General features: G+C 41.5%; 1 protein-coding gene across 1 annotated transcript; it reads left to right on the top strand.

Moving 5' to 3' along the window:
- Window positions 1-15,020: 15,020 nt before the first annotated feature.
- On the top strand, window positions 15,021-16,829 carry Bex3 (brain expressed X-linked 3). The gene is made up of 2 exons (XM_070040013.1): window positions 15,021-15,096; window positions 15,479-16,829. Exon 2 carries the CDS (start codon window positions 15,508-15,510, stop codon window positions 15,844-15,846), a length of 339 nt encoding a protein of 112 aa, XP_069896114.1. The 5' UTR covers window positions 15,021-15,096; window positions 15,479-15,507; the 3' UTR covers window positions 15,847-16,829.
- Window positions 16,830-18,494: the final 1,665 nt, after the last annotated feature.

Raw genomic sequence — 18,494 nt, 5'->3', positions numbered from 1 at the left:
GTACCTATGAATTTACATACAATATTTATAAAACTAGAAGGTAACAAGAATAAATAATGGAATGTAGCTCACTAGCACAGTATTTGCCTGGCATATTTTAGACCCTAGGTTCAGTCCTCATCATCAAAAGAGCAAAGAAGAAAAGACTGAAAGCAAGGGCTGGGAAGGTGGCTCAGTGGTAGAGCACTTGCCTTGCATGCATGAGGCCCTGGGTTCGATTCCTCAGCACCACATAAGCAAAAAGAAAAAAGCCGAAAGTGGTGCTGCGGCTCAAGTGGTAGAGTGCTAGCCTTGAGCTGAAGAGCTGAGTGACAGCACCCAGGCCCAGAGTTCAGGCCCCACGACCGGACCCAAAAAAAAAAAAAGAAAAGAAAAGAAAAGACTGAAAGCAAATTGTCAAAGCTCTATAGACTGAGTCATCATGCCTCTCCAAATTTTGTATGTTGAAAACTAATCCCCAAAGTAATGATATCTGGAAATGAGGCCTTTGGGAGTAATTAAGTCATGAGAGGAAAGACCTCACAAATGAACTGTGTTTTTAAGAGAAAAATTTGTTTCCTTACCTTCTACTTTAGATCATATCAGGATATGTAGGAGGCTCTCATCAGACATTGGAGCTGCTAGTATTTTTATTCTTGGACTTTCTAGCCACTAAAACTGTGAAAAATAAAAGTTCATTATTGCAGCCACCCAGTCTATGGCATTTTTGTTATAACAATCTGAACTGAGTAAGACATCAAGAAAACAGTGAAGAAAAAAGTATTTCCTGTAAGTCAATAGACCTCATAAAGGTGTCTAGACTTCTGGTACTACCACTATTTTGTTCAGTGAACCAAAGAATCCTTTCAATTTGTCTGGGTCTCAGACTCAATTTATCAAGTAAGGCTGTTGGACTAAAATATTTAAGACTAGGTCATTTTTAACAGTGTATGATCTGTGAAGGCTTATCTATCTTATAATTCCAAAATTAGTCAAAGGCACAGAAGCCTATTAATCCATTCTTTTGGTCTCAAAATTTCTTTTATTCTCCTATTTTCAACCATTTCTAATTACTTTTCACAGTAGCTTCCAATTAGTACTCAGGCAAATATTTGTGAACAAATATGCTAAAGATTTTTCCTAGTAAACCTATTTTATTAGAAATACTAAGGTAGTTAGTCTATACTGACTCAAGTCTGTAATCCTAGCAACTTAAGAAGCTGAGATTGAGAATTGTGGTTCAAAGCCACAACTCCACAATTAATCACAGAAAAAGCAAGAAGTGGAGCTGTGGTTCAAGTGGTAGAACACTAGCCTTGAGCACAATAGCTCAGTGGAAGTGCCTAGGCTCAGAGTTCAAGCTTTCTTTTCTTTCTTTCTTTCTTTTTTGGGGGGGGTCCAGTTGTGGGGCCTGAACTCTGGGCCTGGGTGCTGTCCCTCAGCTCTTCAGCTCAAGGCTAGTGCTCTACCACTTGAGCCACAGCGCCATTTCCGGCTTTTTTCGTTTTGCTTATATGGTGCTGAGGAATCAAACCCAGGGCCTCAGGCATACAAGGCAAGCGCTCTACCACTGAGCCACCTTCCCAGCCCCAGAGTTCAAGCTTTCTGCCCAGCAATTTTTTAAAAAAAGAAATGCTGAAGGCAAGAATAATATAAATGGAGCAATGTTGTGAAAATTTGTCTTAGGTAATAGTCTAAGTTATTTCAAACCTAAATTTTTATTCAAACAAGTATCATTAATTTATTGAGGTAGTAAGAGCTACATACCAGAAAAGGAGTGTTATGGTTTTTAATATGACCGCAAATTATTGAACACTTCTCACCTTTGATAAGTGAATGTCACATAAATGTCTGTGTTTTCTGATATCTCTTGAAAAAAGGAGTATTTGACAAGTTTGGGCTTGAATTGCTTTAGGACAACAATTAGCATGAGGAGAGCAGACAGTGTACTATTTCAATAGGGAATGTGGTCTCTGGTTCAACCACAATCTTGCTCTTCATTTACATGTGCTTTTCTTTCTGGCATGTAGCATGTTCTAGTATTTACTCTGATTATGAATATACTCAATGAAAAAAATACCTAATCGAAAGGCAAAGGCCTCTGGGTATCTCACCATAAGGGGTTAGGTAATACCAAATATAAGACAACAAGAAAGACTAGTCTAAGAGGAAGAAGGAAAATGGAAAGTGTAATCACCAGAATCATTTTACTCAGTCATTGGTGTTCAAAATACGATTAATAAAAAGGGCTGGGAAATGGTCACCTAAAAGAATAATTTGCTGCTCTTACTTAGCTCATGGGTTCTCCAGACTCCATGATTGGTTTTCTTTTTCCAGAAAGTTTTGAACTTACTCTGAAAGCTCTTCCACACTCCTGGTACCCATAAGATTTCTTTCCAGTATGAATTTGCTAATGTCCAATTTACATACAGATTGAAGGATGCACTCTACTCATTGTATGTACATAGCTCCTCACCTGTGTGACTTATTTTTGCTGCCTCAAAACTAGGCAACTTACATTTGTCAAATTTCTCTCTAGTGTGAATTCTTTGATGGATGGCCATAAGTACCAATCCTGGCATTTCCATAAGTACCAAGGTCTATATAGAGAAGGCTTCTCCCAGTGTGTTCTCATGAGCCCACATGCAGGGCTTTCCCTCATTCCTCACACTTTGGAACTTTCTATTCTCTGTTGATATTTCTTTTTTTGGGGGGGGGGTCCTGTCGTGGGGCCTGAAGCCTTGGCTTGGGCGTTGTCCCTCAGCTCTTCAGCTCAAGGCTAGCACTCTACCACTTGAGCCACAGCGCCACTTTGGCTTTTTTTCTTTTTGCTTATGTGGTGCTGAGGAATCAAACCCAGGGCCTCATGCATGCAAGGCAAGTGCTCTACCACTGAGCCACCTTCCCAGCCCCCCTGTTTATATTTCTGTTTGCTGAGCTTTGCTTTGATACTGAAGGCTTTTCCACACTAAGGGTACCCAGAATGTTTTTCTCTGGTGTGGACTGTTGTGTTTGCTTAGGACTGAGCTGTGGTGGAGGACATCCACACACACTCGTTGCACTCGAAAGGTTGCTCACCCATGTGGACTCGTGTGTTTCATGAGATCGGAATTCCCACTGAAAGCGTTCCCACATTCTTTACATTCATATGGTTTCTCCCCAGTGTGGATTCTGCCCTAAGTGGAAGGAAATGCTTAAACTGGAAGGCCTTCCCAGAGTTATTACATTTGTAAAGTTTCTCCTTGGTGTGGATTGTCTTGATGTGTACTGAACTAGTTCCTAATCTTGAAGGCCTTTCCATATTCTTGATACTTACTAAGAATCACAAGTATCTCCCAAGTGTGCATTATCTTATGTCAGCAAAGACTTGACCTACTGTTAAAGGCCTTCCCATTTCTTTTTTGTTGTCTTTCTTTCTTGCTATTCTTTGTTGCTTTGTATGTCCCTCCCCCACGGTATAACCCCTGTTTTCACTGTATTTGATGTTGGTATAATTTGTGGAGGGGAAGGGAAAAAACAAATTGTTTAAATAGGGATACAGGTGGATCCATTGCAACAATGAGATGTACAAGACATTATGTCAAAAATCGAACTTTACAACTTTGGTGGAGAAAGGGGTGGAAGGGAAGGAGGAAGGGGGGGAGATGGGAAGGGATGGGAAGGGGAAACAAAGGAGGAGGCAACAATACTTGATAAGAAATGTACTCATTACCTTGCCCATGTAATTGTAACCCCTCTGTACGGTATTTTCACAATAAAAAAATAAATACATAAATAAATAGTATACAGTTTGTTTTTTAAAAAAGGACTTCACACACTAATTGCAATTAAAGATTACTTCCTGTATGGATTATCTAGTGCCTAAAAGGCAGATTTTTAATCTTGAGTATTTTTCTACACTCATTACACACATTGTCTTTCTCGCCAGAACAAATTCACTCTTGAAGAATTCAGAGGCTGGGTTCTGGTAGCTCACACCTGTAACCCTAGCTATTCAGGAGGCTGAGATCTGAGGATTACAGTTTAAAGCCAGCTGGAGTAGGAAATTCTGTGAGACTCCAATTTGCCACCAAGAAACAGGAAGTAGAGCTGTGGCTCAAAGTGGCAGAGTGCTAGCCTTGGGACAGTGCCCAGGCCCAGAGTTCAAGCCCTACTACAAACAAAAAATAGAATTATATCTAAATGCCAACTAGAGTTTTTGCTGCATTTTGGTACCTTCATGGAGCTTTTCTTTTGTATGAATTTGACCATACAATTTATACTTTGAGTTTAGACTAAAGTTTTTCTAAGTAGCTTCTTATTCTTTCCATTCTTGAAGGTCAGTTCCTCAGAGCCTTTTCTCTCTTATCTGTTTCACTCAATGAATATTGATTCTCTACTTTCATATTTTGTACATAAACTTCTCTAGTTTCAGGACCTTGAGAACAATTTTTAGGAGACTGTCACCATTCACCCAGAAGGCTTCCCTGTTTTCAAAAACCTCTTGGTCTAAACCTGCCTTCTCATTCTCAGCCCATGTAATATCAGTTGACACTGGGTATAAACACCTCAGGGACTTCTTGTCCTGAGGATTCTGAACACAAGGCTCTGTTCCTTGTTCCAGATGGAAGATCAAAGTAAATAGAAGTCCATATTGCCATACTTTTCCAAAATCGTATCTTTGTGGAGATCTTGTTGAGAGTAAGTCAGAATCTGCCATAAATTTCTTTCTCCTCAAAAGTGTTATTTTATTCTATACTTCTAGTCTGTTATTTCTGCTAATCCTTCTGCCTGGAATACTATTTCCCAAGACTTAGATGCCTTCTCTTTTTCATCAGCAGACTCTTCATTTAAAATGCATCTCCAAATCTGTGTGTGTTGGTGACTCATGTCTGTATTCCTATCTATTCAGGATGCTGAGACTTGTGTGATCAATATTCAAAGTCAGCCCAGGCAGAAATCTGTAGGGGAATTCCATCTGTAATTAACCATCAAAAACCCCAAGATAAGGATTCAAATCGTTTTTTTCTTGCAATTGTTTCCAACATATTTATAAGATAATTTCTTTGTTGCTTTGTATGTCCTTCCCCCAGGGTATAAGCCTTCCTTTCACTGTATTTGATGCTGATATAATTTGTGGAGGGGTAGGAAAAAACAAACTGCTTAAATAGGGATACAGGTGGACTCATTACAACAATGAGATGTACAAGATGCTATGTTGGAAAATGAACTTTACAACTTTGGCAGGGTGTAGGGGTGGGGGGTGGAGAGGGGAAGGGATGGTATGGGGAAACAAAGGAGGAGGCTACAATGCTTGATAAGAAATGTACTCACTATCTTGCCCATGTAATTGTAACCCCTCTGTATGGTATTTTCAAATAGCCAACTGGAGGCATGGGTAAAGTGATAGAACATCAGCAATAAACAAAAAAAAATGGATACAAGCCCAGATTTAAACAAAAAAAATTGTCATTTCCAGTGGTAGAGTACCTGACTAGTTTTGATTTTTACTTCAAACCACAGGTTTGAATAACACTAATTACCAAAAAACAAAAGTTATTTTTGGAAAGTGTCCTAGGCTGCTGTATACAAAGTAGAATACAAGAACTTAGCTGTTTTTTTCAAGTCACCCTTTATCACATCCCTTCACTTTATTTCCTACTTTGCCCTTTTAAATTGCCTACCTTGTTTGGTTATCTATTTTCTGTTTGTACCCAATATGGAAGTTCTTTGAGTTTAGGGCCCTATCTATGATGCTTCCTGCTCTAACCCTAGTGTAAACAGTGATTGGCACATGGTAGATCCTCAACTATTATTATTCATTAAAGTTCATTTAAATGTCTGAGAGAAAATAAGGATGGTGTTACCATGGGCCTAAAGTTAGAAAGGTGAAAGAAGTTCTCTTTCCACATTCATTGCTCAGCTCAGGTGATCAGATTTGGAGACTACAGGAATAAGTTTTTCCAGTTGAAAACAGTCACTGTATTTTCTGCAGTCCCTAAAATAAATTTTAAAAAAAATCTCTCAATTGTCTAATAGATAATGAGATACTGAATATATACTCACATTCAGTCATTTTAGCCTAAGAGATTTTTTTTTACTATTTCAAACTGCATCTCTTGAACTTTTCAAATGGTTCCAACTCTTTCAGTGATAGTCTCACATTTTCCTAAGGTCCATTGCTCATTCTGCAAATAATGGCATCAAATTTATAATGGTATAGCTTATGGAAAAGCTAAAGTAAGCATAACTTCTTAGAATCTTAATACACAGCTTCAGTTAGTTATAGATGCTTAAATTTAGAGAAAAAGACGAAATCACAATAGAAGTACCGCAGTCAAATACTGGGAAACACAAATAGAAGCATCTAGGAAAGAACAATTAATGTCACCCATGGCCCAGATTACTCTTTCGCAGGCCTAACATTTTACTAGGCCAAGAGAATGTAATTGTCACCATGCTCTGGTAGGGTTCTGAAGACTTGCTCAAAGGGAGTGGACTTCAGCTTGTGGCCTTGAAAGAATTGCTGATCAAAATATGAGACAAAGGAAAAGACAAAGCTTTCTTTAGCAAGTAAATTAAAGCACAATTTGAGCAAAGGCATATTTCTTAGATGAGGTATAGTGTGTGAAATGACCACAGCCAGTGGCTTTTACAACAGAGATCCTTATGCTGGGTAAAGCAGGGCAGATGTTTCTGTTTACACAATCCTCAAATACTTTTTTTTTTGTTGTGAGCATTTGTTGTATTTATTTTTGCTCTGTGACATTATTTTGACATTAATTGGGCCCAGAAATGTCATTGTCAGTGTTTTTATATCAAAGTCTTTGCAACATAGACATTATACATATATTTGCTGTAAATTTCAATAAGTCCCTAGATCAAAGCAGGGGATTGCTCCTAGCAATTTTCACAACATGTATTCTTGGAGGTAAGTTAACTTAGTTCCTGTGGTGCTAAACAGTGGGCCAAGGAAGAAGGGGAAAATGTTGCTTTTTTATTATATGTTGCTGAAACTGAAGCAAAGAAAATAGACCCTGTGTGCTTTTAATCAGTCTATTTATTGATACAATGTTTGCTTCTAAATTCTTGACTTCAGATTACTATGCCTATTGTTTCTAATGTATCCTGCTCCATAATGAGAAAATAGGGCAATAACCATAGTCCAACTAAGGCTTTTCAGCCAAGTACATGTGAGCTATATAATATCAACTTATGTAAAGATTTCAAGCTGGATGTGGTGGCACATGACTTTAATACTAGCCACTCAAAAGGCTGGGCAGGAAAACCAAAAGTCTAAGGCCATCTTGGTAAACCTAGAGTGTTTTTTTTTTCTTAAAATAAGATAGAAAGTTAATGAGTACATTTCTTATCAAGCATTGTTGCCTCCTCCTTTTCTTGCTCATGTGATTATAACCCCTCTGTACAGTATTTTCACAATAAAAACTTAAATAAAACATAAAAATAAGATAGAAAAGGGGTTGAAGAATAATAATTGAATGGGAAAGCACTTGCTTAGTATACGCAAAGGCCTGGGTTCAATTCCTACTAGTATAAGAAAAATTTAAAGTTTACCATTGGCTCACACCTGTAATCCTAGCTACTCAGAAAGGCTGAGATGTGAGAATTGTGGTTCTAAGGCAGCCCAGGCAGGCAACTCTGTGAGACACTTATCTCCAATTAGCAAAAAGCTACAAGTAGAGCTGTGGCTCAAGTGATAAAACTCTAGCCTTGAGAAACAAAATACAAAGGGTCAGTGGCCCTGACCTGAGTTGAAGCCCCATGGCATACACAGAGAGAGAGAGAGAGAGAGAGAGAGAGAGAGAGAGAGAGAGAGAGAGAGAGAGAGAGAGAGAGAACAAGCTTCTTCTGATGGAATAATAACCATATTCTTCCAGTTTGATTTAGGGATCTCAACTAGTTGAGGTAAAAATCATGAAAACAGTTTACTTTTTTAAAAACAACATTCCTCTCTTGTACTCTTTTCAGTCATTATTACTAATATAGTTTCAGACTGTTAAAGGTTTGATTCTATTTGTCTTAAGCAGTCGAACTCACTTTTATATTTTGTAGTACTGGGTACTAAACCTTGAGCTACAAACTCAGCCCCTGAAACATACTTTGGATTCAGAGTGCTCCTTAGTCCCTCCAGGGCAGATTTAGAACTGTGGGTCCTGAGTGTGTGTCAGGGGAAAGAGATGTTATGTTGTCTAACATACCCCATTCCCTCCCTATGTCTAGTTGGATGGTTTGAGAGTTTGTTGGGGGGGGGGGTAGATAAAGATATATCTTTACCTAAATATGTAATGTGAGACTGCTACTCTCTTAATTAATAACCATTGTGGTTCAAGCTTAATTCCTATAGTTTCTAATGATAAGGGCTGCCAACTAAGCAATCTCTTTAAATTTTGGTAGCATCTATGAAGATAAGGTCATATTGTGCATATGACTTTTAGACTATGACTCTCACATGCCATTGTGTTTTACATAAGCCTCTTTACCTTACTCTGGATCAGACTCTGGTAAGCATGTATCACAAAAGCTTTATTCTCTCAAGCTTTGGAGCCTATAGTCATGACGTTTTTTTTTTTTTTTTTTTCCATACCTCTTGAGATGTGAGGACTTTGGAGAAAGATAATCGTGGCCCTTTCTACACATGGCTACACCACCACATGGTAGTTCAAAATTCTCAGCAAAAAAGCATATCCACCAGAGAAATGAGAAGTTAACCATACCACATAACAAATACCACTAAACTTTATGCACAGTTCATTAAGGATCTTCCTTGTCTTTGAAGAAGATAGCCAAACACTGCCATCCACCATTACAACAGGAGACAAAAATAGGATTTTTTTCACAGACACTACATTTCCCTCAAATGTAAACTCAAATTCTTTCCATAGGATTACACTATACTCTGTGTGTGTGTGTGTGTGTGTGTGTGTGTGTGTGTGTGTGTGTGTGTGTGTGTGAGTGTGTGAGTGTGTGAGAGAGAGAGCATTCATGTGGGGGTGCATGTGTGTGCATGCTGGTCCTGGAGATAAACCTCAGGTCTTGAGCACTGCCCCTGAACTATTTTGCTCAAGGCCTAGCACTCTACATTTAAGCCACAACTCTAATTTTGGATTTTTGGTTATTAATTGGAGATAAGAGTCTCAGAGACTTCCCTACCTGGGCTGGCTTCCAATCACAATTCTCAGATCTTAGCCCTCTTGAATATTAACTAAGATACAGGCTTGAGCCAACGGCATTGGGTTTCTTGCCCTACACTGTGGAGAGCTGTGGGAGCCGACCAAAGATGGCGGGGCCGCATGGCACGGCCATGACCAAAGATGGCGCTGGCTTCCGCCTTCCGCCTTCCCAATGGCGAGTGCTCTCTGTGAAAAACAACTCCTTATATGGCTATGGCTTGGCTACTGGCTTGCTTCCGTGTTTGTGACCCTATTGGTATATGCCACGTGGCACCTCGGGATTGGCCATCCAGGAGGCTTATAACCGGAGTGCGTGTGCGGGGCGAGAGAGAAGCTAGAGAGAAGCAGAAGAGAAGCTAGTGGACAAGGTTCCTGAATAAACTGCTTTGAGAAGAATGCCGGGTCGTGTCTTCCTTGCTGGTCGAGGTGGTTGCCACAGCTGGTGGCCCGTAAGGGGAACTAACTCCACAAGGGATTCAGAACTCCTGGCAGTCAGGGTGGTGCACCGGTAAGTTCCCAGGAAAAGGGGGAATCCGCGACAAGAGCGGGGGTAAGTTCCCAGGTAAGTGGGAATCCGCGATTAAAGCGGGTATAATACGGAGCTCTTCTCTGTAGATAAAGAGAGAGCAGAAACCCGGGAAGAAATACAGGCCTAAAGTGAAAGTAACAAAAAATAAAATTTTTAATAACTAAGATGGGCGCCGCGACGTCACATCCAATTTTTCTGGTCCTGGAAGAGCTACTACGCTCGAAAGGACTAAAGTTAAAGAAGGGTACTTTACAGAGGTTCCTTGATGAATGCAACATTGTAGCTCCTTGGTTCATAGTGTCCGGGAGCCTTACAGTAGCCGTATGGGGGAAGCTTGGCCTTGGACAGGTTGCCAATCACGACAAGTTGTTTGGGCTGATGAGTCTGAGCGTTTTTCATTCTCCTCTAGTGTCTTGTCTGATGCTAGTGTACTATTTAGGGCTGGAATTAATCCCTTTAATAATTGGCTGTTATGTGGTCTTAATGGAAGTTGCTTGCAGGCCGAACCTATAGTTATGCTGCAAGGAGGTCACTTTTTTATAGCAAACATGACTTGCAATTTGATTAGTACTGCCCGTACTGTGGGTGCCAATTGTCATTTTAGTAAGAATTATACGATAATTAGCTATCAGCCTACCCCCGTGTGTGTGTTTTCCCCTTTTGTGTTTTTGATAATTAACAACATCTCTATATGTTCAGATGATGTGTGTGCTTGTACTAATGAAACCTGCTGGAGTTCTCAGTATCCGTTAGCTATAGTTGCATCCCATGTTGGGTGCCTGTGCCAGTAGATGCTTTTCAAGCTGTAACCTTGTTTAGACATAAGAGAGATTTTGGCATCACTGCGGCCATTGTAACTGCTATAGCTGTGGCTGCTGCGAGTGCGATGGCTGCCGCTGTCGCCATGTCACATACTGTGCAGACGGCTCAGACTTTAAATAACTTGTCGGCTACTACAGCCAGAGCTCTGGATTTACAACAAGTGGCCATTACACAATTAAAAGGAGGACTGATGCTGTTAAATCAAAGGATTGACCTTGTACAGGAACAGGTTGATATCATGTGGCAGTTGGCTCAGCTGGGATGTGTTCAAAAATATAAAGGGCTTTGTATTACTGCTATTCAGTATTATAACTATACCCAAGCAGCAAATTTGTCTAAACAACTGTCAAGTTATCTTTTAGGCAACTGGACAGGGGAATTCGACCAATTGATGTTGTAGCTACGATCGGCCATTGTCACGGTAAACTCCACCCAGATGGATGATGCCCTATTACAAGATGTTTCCTCCTAGATTTTGACAGCTGTGGATCATTTAAAGGAGTGGGTGGGAATAGGCTCCCTTATCGGTATCCTGGCATTGGTGATCTTGCTGTGCCTGTGGTACATATGCCGGATTAGGAGCTCGCAGCGCAGGAGTATGGCTATGGTGGTCCAGGCCTTCACTGCCATTGAGGCCAGACAGTCCCCTCACGTGTGGCTTGCCACATTAAAAGAATAGCACAGGGTGTAAGGCAAATGCACTGCACTTGGGCAAATGCACTGCACATGGGAATCACTTCCTGGCGTGAGCCCAAGAAGAGCATGTTGGGTTGCAAGTGGGTTGATGCCCAAGATCCCACCTCTGCAAAAAAGGCATCGGACGGGCCTGGTCGTCACTGGGGAAGGCGCGCACCTCAGGCGAAGACCAGTGCAAGGTCCTCTCATTAATGTTTCAGACAGAGGCCCAACCTCTACTTCTTACCTGTCGCTCAATAAAACAAAAAAGGGGGAGCTGTGGAGAACTGCAGGAGCCGACCAAAGATGGCGGGGCCGCATGGCACGGCCATGACCAAAGATTGCGCTGGCTTCCGCCTTCCACCTTCCCAATGGCGAGTGCTCTCTGTGAAAAACAACTCCTTATATGGCTATGGCTTGGCTACTGGCTTGACACTACACTTCTATTACTAAAGGATAAGGGCCATCAAATCAGTTTTTCTTTTCTTTTTCCCCTGAGACACATGAATCCCATACTCAAATCTGGTGCCTTTCTAACTTGGCCGTAGGAAAAAATTCAATTCTGTTCTCAGTGTGTCTTCAGAACTCCACAGAAAACTCCAAGGCCAGGAAAAAAAATTTCAATCAACTCCTCACACTATTTTAGGAAATTCAATAGTATTCTAGAACAATTTCATCTAGTATTAAATTTACTACAATCAATTTCTTATGTAAAATAACATCTGATCTGACTATATTATATATTATATTATTATATTTTCATTGGTGTTTTTAAACAAAAGACTTATAAGATGAGCCAAAAGGACAAGAGCAAAGCACATACCTACTGAAATGAGCATCCACTTGCAAAACTTCATTTCTAATGGTTATCTCAAAATAGTTTTTCTACTTTCAGGAGATTTGCTCAAGGTAATTCCTAATTTTTGTTAAAGCATTTTTAGATTGCTGTAAGTACAGTCCTTGGAATTAAAAGCAACCACTTAATCTTGGTACTAGATTATTCGTTCAACAAATATTCACTAATCACCTACTTAACACTAGAAACTATATCACAAACTATGGAAACTAGAACAAAACAGATGTGTTTGTGACCCTCATAGATTTTAGTGGAGCTAACTAAGGAAAGACTCATATTCTACTACTCTTCAAATCTTGTTAGAAACCATCCAATGAGTCAACTTTTACTGACAGTTTTCTAGGCTCAGTGGTAGTCTTGATCAAGTCCCTAGCAATTCCTGTTTCACAAAAGAATATAGAAACCTTGATAAGATATGGAGCAGGGGGGCTGGGAAGGTGGCTCAGTGGTGGAGTGCTTGCCTTACATGCATGAGGCCCTGGGTTCAATTCCTCAGTACCACATAAGCAGAAAAAGCCGGAAGTGGGGCTGATGCTCAAGTAGTAGAGTGCTAGCCTTTAGCTGAAGAGCTGAGGGACAGCGCCCAGGCCCAGCTTTCAAGCCCCACAACCGACCAAAAAAAAAAAAAGATATGGAGCAGGCTGAATTTGAACCTATACTTGGCTTGATATACAGTTCGTGCTTCTAATCTGCATCCTTCCAACTATATCATTAATATAGCAGTTTGTATAATGTCAATCTTAATTAAATTTGATCTAAAGATGCTTCTGTTTATGAGCCCTTACATAAGAAATGACAAGCTAACAGTATAATAGAACAAAATGGAAACCTAATTCAATATACTTCTGTAACAAATAATTGAATCTGAGTTACCCATGCTAATACATCATTCTAGGTTCTGTCATTTACTTAAATGTACTTTGACCTTTCACAGGGACAAATCACCTATTTATTTTTTAATTTTAATTATGTTTTATAAATTATCTTCAAGTACAAATACAACAGAATACATTCTTTGTCTCAAGGATTAGCATCTGTTTTATGGCTGGATGAATTATTTCATGGAAGGAATGTCCAAACAACAGCCAGGAACTCAGAAAGTAATATCAAAAGTGATTAAGAGCAAAGAAAAACACCTATCTTTGCATAACTTTAAGACAGACCCCCAGCCTTTATCATATAAGTACCCTGATGTCAAAGAGCTCTGTATCTCCCTTTGAGAGCACCCACCCTCTGTTAATGTGCCTCTCTGACTTTACGTTTGTTAGCTGTCTGCTTGCTTGTTTATTCAATAAAGCTCCACCAAGGTTTCTTACCATTAGGACGTGTCCAGGAATTCTTATTCTGTGATCTGAAGTCAAGAACCCTAACTGGAGAGTCCCCATTCCTAAAGGGAAACATCACAAACCCTCACCTCTACCGGGTAACAATAAAAAATGTCACATATGATTGTGAACAATGGTAAGGATTTGATAATTGGACTTCTCCCATAAGATTTACTACACAGGGGGGGGGAGAAGGATTGGGACTTGGGGGTAGGGGGGAGGCTGGGAAGGGATGTAAAGGATAAACAAAGGAGGAGGCTGCAATGCTTGGTAAGAAATGTACGCATTATCCTGCCCATGTAATTGTAACACCTCTGTACAGTATGTTCACAAATAAAATAAAATAAATTAAAAAAAGATTTACTACACATCATTTTCAAAACATTAACTGGGTTTAAAATAAAAGATTGACAGAGACTACCACGGTGTTTAAAAAAATGATGCTGTACCAGTGGTGTTACATAAAACCTAGAGAAACTGGTACATACAAGTCAACATAAACATGGGGGTGTTTTCATTCTGGAGAACAAAGCATTTATTTCAAGTGTAAACTCGCAATTTGTAATTTTTCAAAGCATGATGACTAAGGAAGGAAGGAAAAGGAAAGGAAAGGAAGGAAAGAAGGAAGAAAAGAAACAGAAAAGAAAGAAAGAAAGAAAGAAAGAAAGAAAGAAAGAAAGAAAGAAAGAAAGAAAGGAAGAAAGAAAGAAAGGAAAGGAAAGGAAAGGAAAGGAAAGGAAAAAAAGAAAAAGGAAAAATAGGGGAAATGTACAGCCCAAGGAACCTCCAGGCGTCTGTGGGAGGGATACAGGGAAAAACAGGAAACCAGGGAGGAGAAAAGGCCTCAAAGGCCTAAGCCAAAACCTAGGGTGGGAGGTGGGGTGGAGGATGGAGCAGATCCTTCCTGGTAACAGAGCAAAGCCAGGTCCAACCGCAAGACGGTGATGCCACTTGTGTGCCCTCAGATTGGAGAGGCCCCAGATGAGTGACGGCTGGTGCGCGCACCCCGGGAGCACGCACGGCGAGGTGGAGGGGGGATGTGCAGTGCGTCAGCCTGGGGCGGCGAGGGTGGGAGGGGGCGGAGGGGGGGGCTCTTGCCGCACTGGCCGCCCGAGGTGGGGGGCGAGCTCGGCGGTGACGCGCGGCCCTCACGTGACCCGGAGCTGCAGAGCGACGCAGCCTTGGGTGCAGTCGTCACTCGCGTCTGGCTAGCAGCTCCCCGCCGCCCAGCGCACGGCGGGCTGGCATCGGGCCCGGGGAAAGCGGAGCAGGTAAGGCCCCGGGGCCCGCGCGCCAAGGCCCGGCCCGCAGCCGCTTGCCGCCCGCAGCCGTTTGCGGATCGCAGCGAGGCAGGTGCAGAAAAGCGCGGCGGGCGCCCGTCTCCTCCACACCCTGGCTTTCTGGGAACACAAGTGGGGCCCCCTTGGAGTGGGGATGCGGGGCGGTTGGGGTTTCGGGGGACGCGCAGCGGGGCACCTGAGAGCCAAGGGAAATCACCCTCTAGTCCCTGCAATGGGAGCACCTCTGGGAGGGGTGGGGTGGGGATTGAGGTGGGGGGGATGGCGGGGAAGAAAGGCCTAAACACAGGGCGAGGGACGGCGCCGGGTTCTGCAGCTTCCCTCCACCCCCACCTCCCCTCCCTCACCCTGCCCTGCTGTGTGCAGGTCTACAGGGCCAAGTGAATCTGTGAAGACGCGGGTCGCGTCAAGAACCCGGAGGAGACTTCAAGGATAGGCCCAGGTCTGTTAAACGGGCATTGCTGGAGGGCGGGGACAAGAATGTGTGGAAAGTCCAGCCCGAGACCCAGACCCTAACTCTTTCCTCCATGCACCTCCCCTAACCATTCCCATCCTCCATTTTGATGCCTGCATAGCTCTGGGAAGAATCCTGGGAAAGAAAAAATGGAGGGCTTTGAGTGAGGGAGGGAAAAGGAGAGGACTGGAAGGAGGGGCTCAAATTGGAAGCCCCCTAGAGGGCGCAAGGAGTGTCGAAGGTGGGAAAAACGAAATAAAAAATCAAAACAAAACAAACAAAAACCCTTTGCTATTAGGTCCCTGAATCCTGCTGCACAGTGCACCAGGCATTCAGTTTGCGTCCTTGCCCTTGTCTTATGTGTTCAAAGAAAAACAGCCAGAAAAAAAAAATCTCATCATGGCAAATATCCGCCAGGAAAACGAAGAAATGGAGCAGCCCCTGCAGAATGGAGAGGAAGATCGCCCCCTGGGAGGAGGTGATGGCCACCAGCCTGCAGGAAATAACAGAAGAGGACAGGCTCGGCGACTTGCCCCTAATTTTCGATGGGCCATACCCAATAGGCAGATCAATGATGGGATGGGTGGAGATGGAGATGATATGGAAATGTTCATGGAGGAGATGAGAGAAATCAGGAGAAAACTTAGGGAGTTGCAGTTGAGGAATTCTCTGCGTAATCTTATGGGCGAGCTCTCTAATCACCATGACCATCATGATGAATTTTGCCTTATGCCTTGATTTCTGCAATTTTCCATGAGATTAATACTGTGATTCCTGCTGTTTTCCTTTTCCTGCATTTTCCTTTTAATGCCTTTACTAATCTATGTGCTGTGAACCTGGTGTTATTTCCATGTGTCGGGTGGGTCTTAAGTGTTGCCAGCTTCTAATTGGACATTGACTTTGTGCCCAGTGTTTCTGTCAACGTAGAGTTTTACCCATTTGCATGGAAAAAATGTAAAGTTAATAAAGCAATTAAAAAACATTCTATATGTTACTGTTTTACTAAAAACCACATGTATGTATATATGAACATCCCCTCCCTCAGCCTGAAACAGCAGAGTTAACTGGAGCACCTTCTTTTTGTGGTAAACAATGAAAATAAGTTTCAATGTCTTTATGAATGTAACAAGGGTATATAATAATTACTAGGTTAACAAACCTTAATAGTAAATCTCCTTTGTTACAGATATAATCCTTTAGTATATTTTCTTTTGTGAAATAGGGGAAATACTTGTTTTCCAGAGCTGTTGAGTGGAGCCTATCAGATGTGGAACTGTTCACTGGATCTTGTCCATTTCCCCAGCATTTCACAGACCACAGGGCCCCATCAAGTAATTGGGGGAGAACTGGAAGGAGGTCTTTCCCATGCTTACATGTCCATACAGAAAATAAAATAGGTTTCTCCATGTTACTCCTCTGTTATTTGCAGTCTTGCTACCCTGAATCAGTCCTGTTAATTGGAGATACTGTTCCTTTTGACGTCCTAACTTACAGAACATAAATAGACTTGAACCTTTTACTTGTGTTCACTCCTTGGGGTGGATTTACTTGGGAGACTCAGCAGGCCTGTCCACTCAGTTAAACAGACTTAATTCAGACATACAAATAACATTGGGGTGTGGCACATTCTTCATAAAGCTGAGGCTCTCATCTCCATCTTATCCATTCCTGGAATATGAAAATAAGCCTTTGAGAAGTATATTAAATATTTGGCATTGTGATTTCTGTGTAAATGTGACCCTGTTCTCCAGTGATTTTGAGTGAATTATCCTTGGGCTCAGTTTCCACAACAGTATCTAAGTTATTGTTTTCATTGGTTAATACAGTCAGAGATCCTGCTTAATACTATTTCTGACCCTAAGTGATGGGAAGGAAGTAACTTTACCTGGAAATTAGTACATTTAACTAACAAGCAGTCTCAAAACAAAACATTTACCTAGACAAAATGTTAAGAATGGTAATATTTGAGTGCCCTGTCCACCTACCTTCACCCTCACTTTTAGCACCATCTGAATCAGGAATTGTTTTAATAGTTGCTCAGTGATTTTCACTTATCTAAGTAACATTGGAAGAGTGAACACTGATGGAAATTACACCCGTTTTGCAGGCTATGAGCTTAATTGTGTCTTACTTTCATAATTAACAAATGCTTCCAAATTGGACTACATTAAATAATCAAAGTATGGCACTATTTAAACTATCACTACATTTTGTTTCTAAATTTCCTATTAAATCGGTGCATTATTATGGATGTGTTTGGGGGAACCGATTCAGTTTATTCAGAATTTTGATAATTTGTCTCTAGGATACACTCCTGATTTCTGTGTACTATTAACACTCCTCCATCACTTGTTTGCTGAGTAAGGTCTTACTTTGCAGTCCAGAGTTGATCCTCCTGCCTCCTAAGTACTGAGATTGCAGACCTGTGGCACCACAATAAGCCCAATGGTAACTTTTTTCATTCTAGATATCCCTTTCTTTTTTGTTATTATGTATTAATTATACAGAACAATGAGTTTTATGTGACATTTATGTATACCTGCACAACATTTTGATAATCATTCCTATTACCATCTTTTCCCTTCTCTCACTTTCTTCATCTTTCCTAATAGAGTCCTTTGTACTTTTATGTCTTTTCCCTCTTTCCACATATGAGAGAAAATGTGTGATACTTACCACTGTCACTTACAAAGTAAAAACAAAATTACTGACAAAAGAGCTTTGTTTCATCAATCTGGGCAGTTCCACTGCCCAAATTCCAGTCTAATCTCCCTCATTCTCCCCCGAATGAGTATGTTTCCTCATTTGAAAGCTCAAGTGGCTTTTAGGGAAAAGCAAGGGCATAGAGAGCTGTGTGGTATGATTTCCAGTGTGTGCGTGTTCAAGGTTTCACGGTTGCCATAGAAGCCTGACGTCAACGTGGCGACTGTGGCTACCTTGACGACTTTCTAATGGAAATCAACGTGACCAGGTTCTAAAAAAGAGGGGTCTTGTTTCCAATTGTTTGGATTTGGCTAAGAGCTTTGAGTGTCTGCGAGGGTTGGGGGTGGGGGTGGGGGGGAGGACGGAGGAGGAGGTCCGAGGAGACAAGAGATTCCAAATCCTAGTCTGCTATTTTCCCAGCTTCAGTATTTGTTCTGTCTCGTGATGCAGAAAGATGAGGAATGCTTCTTGCATATCGGAGTGTGATTTCCTTCTCTGCTGAGTTCTGGGAATGAGCAGGAATAGAAAATGCTGTGAAGTGAGTCCAGCGGCCATCTCTGTGAGGTGGGAAAGAGAATGTCTACTCATAGGGACTTTGAGAGACGACCCACAACTGCACAAAGCCATCTCCCTGGGGTCACTGTTTTATCACCAGGATCTATGAGTACAGAAGTAGGTCATGA

This window comes from Dipodomys merriami, unplaced genomic scaffold (assembly GCF_024711535.1).
Source record: "Dipodomys merriami isolate MVZ:Mamm:240054 unplaced genomic scaffold, mDipMer1.0.p SCAF_3, whole genome shotgun sequence".
In the NCBI taxonomy this organism is placed as follows: Eukaryota; Metazoa; Chordata; class Mammalia; order Rodentia; family Heteromyidae; genus Dipodomys; species Dipodomys merriami.
The sequence above is the reverse complement of the archived record's forward strand: the minus strand, read 5'-3'. Positions and strand labels throughout refer to the sequence as shown.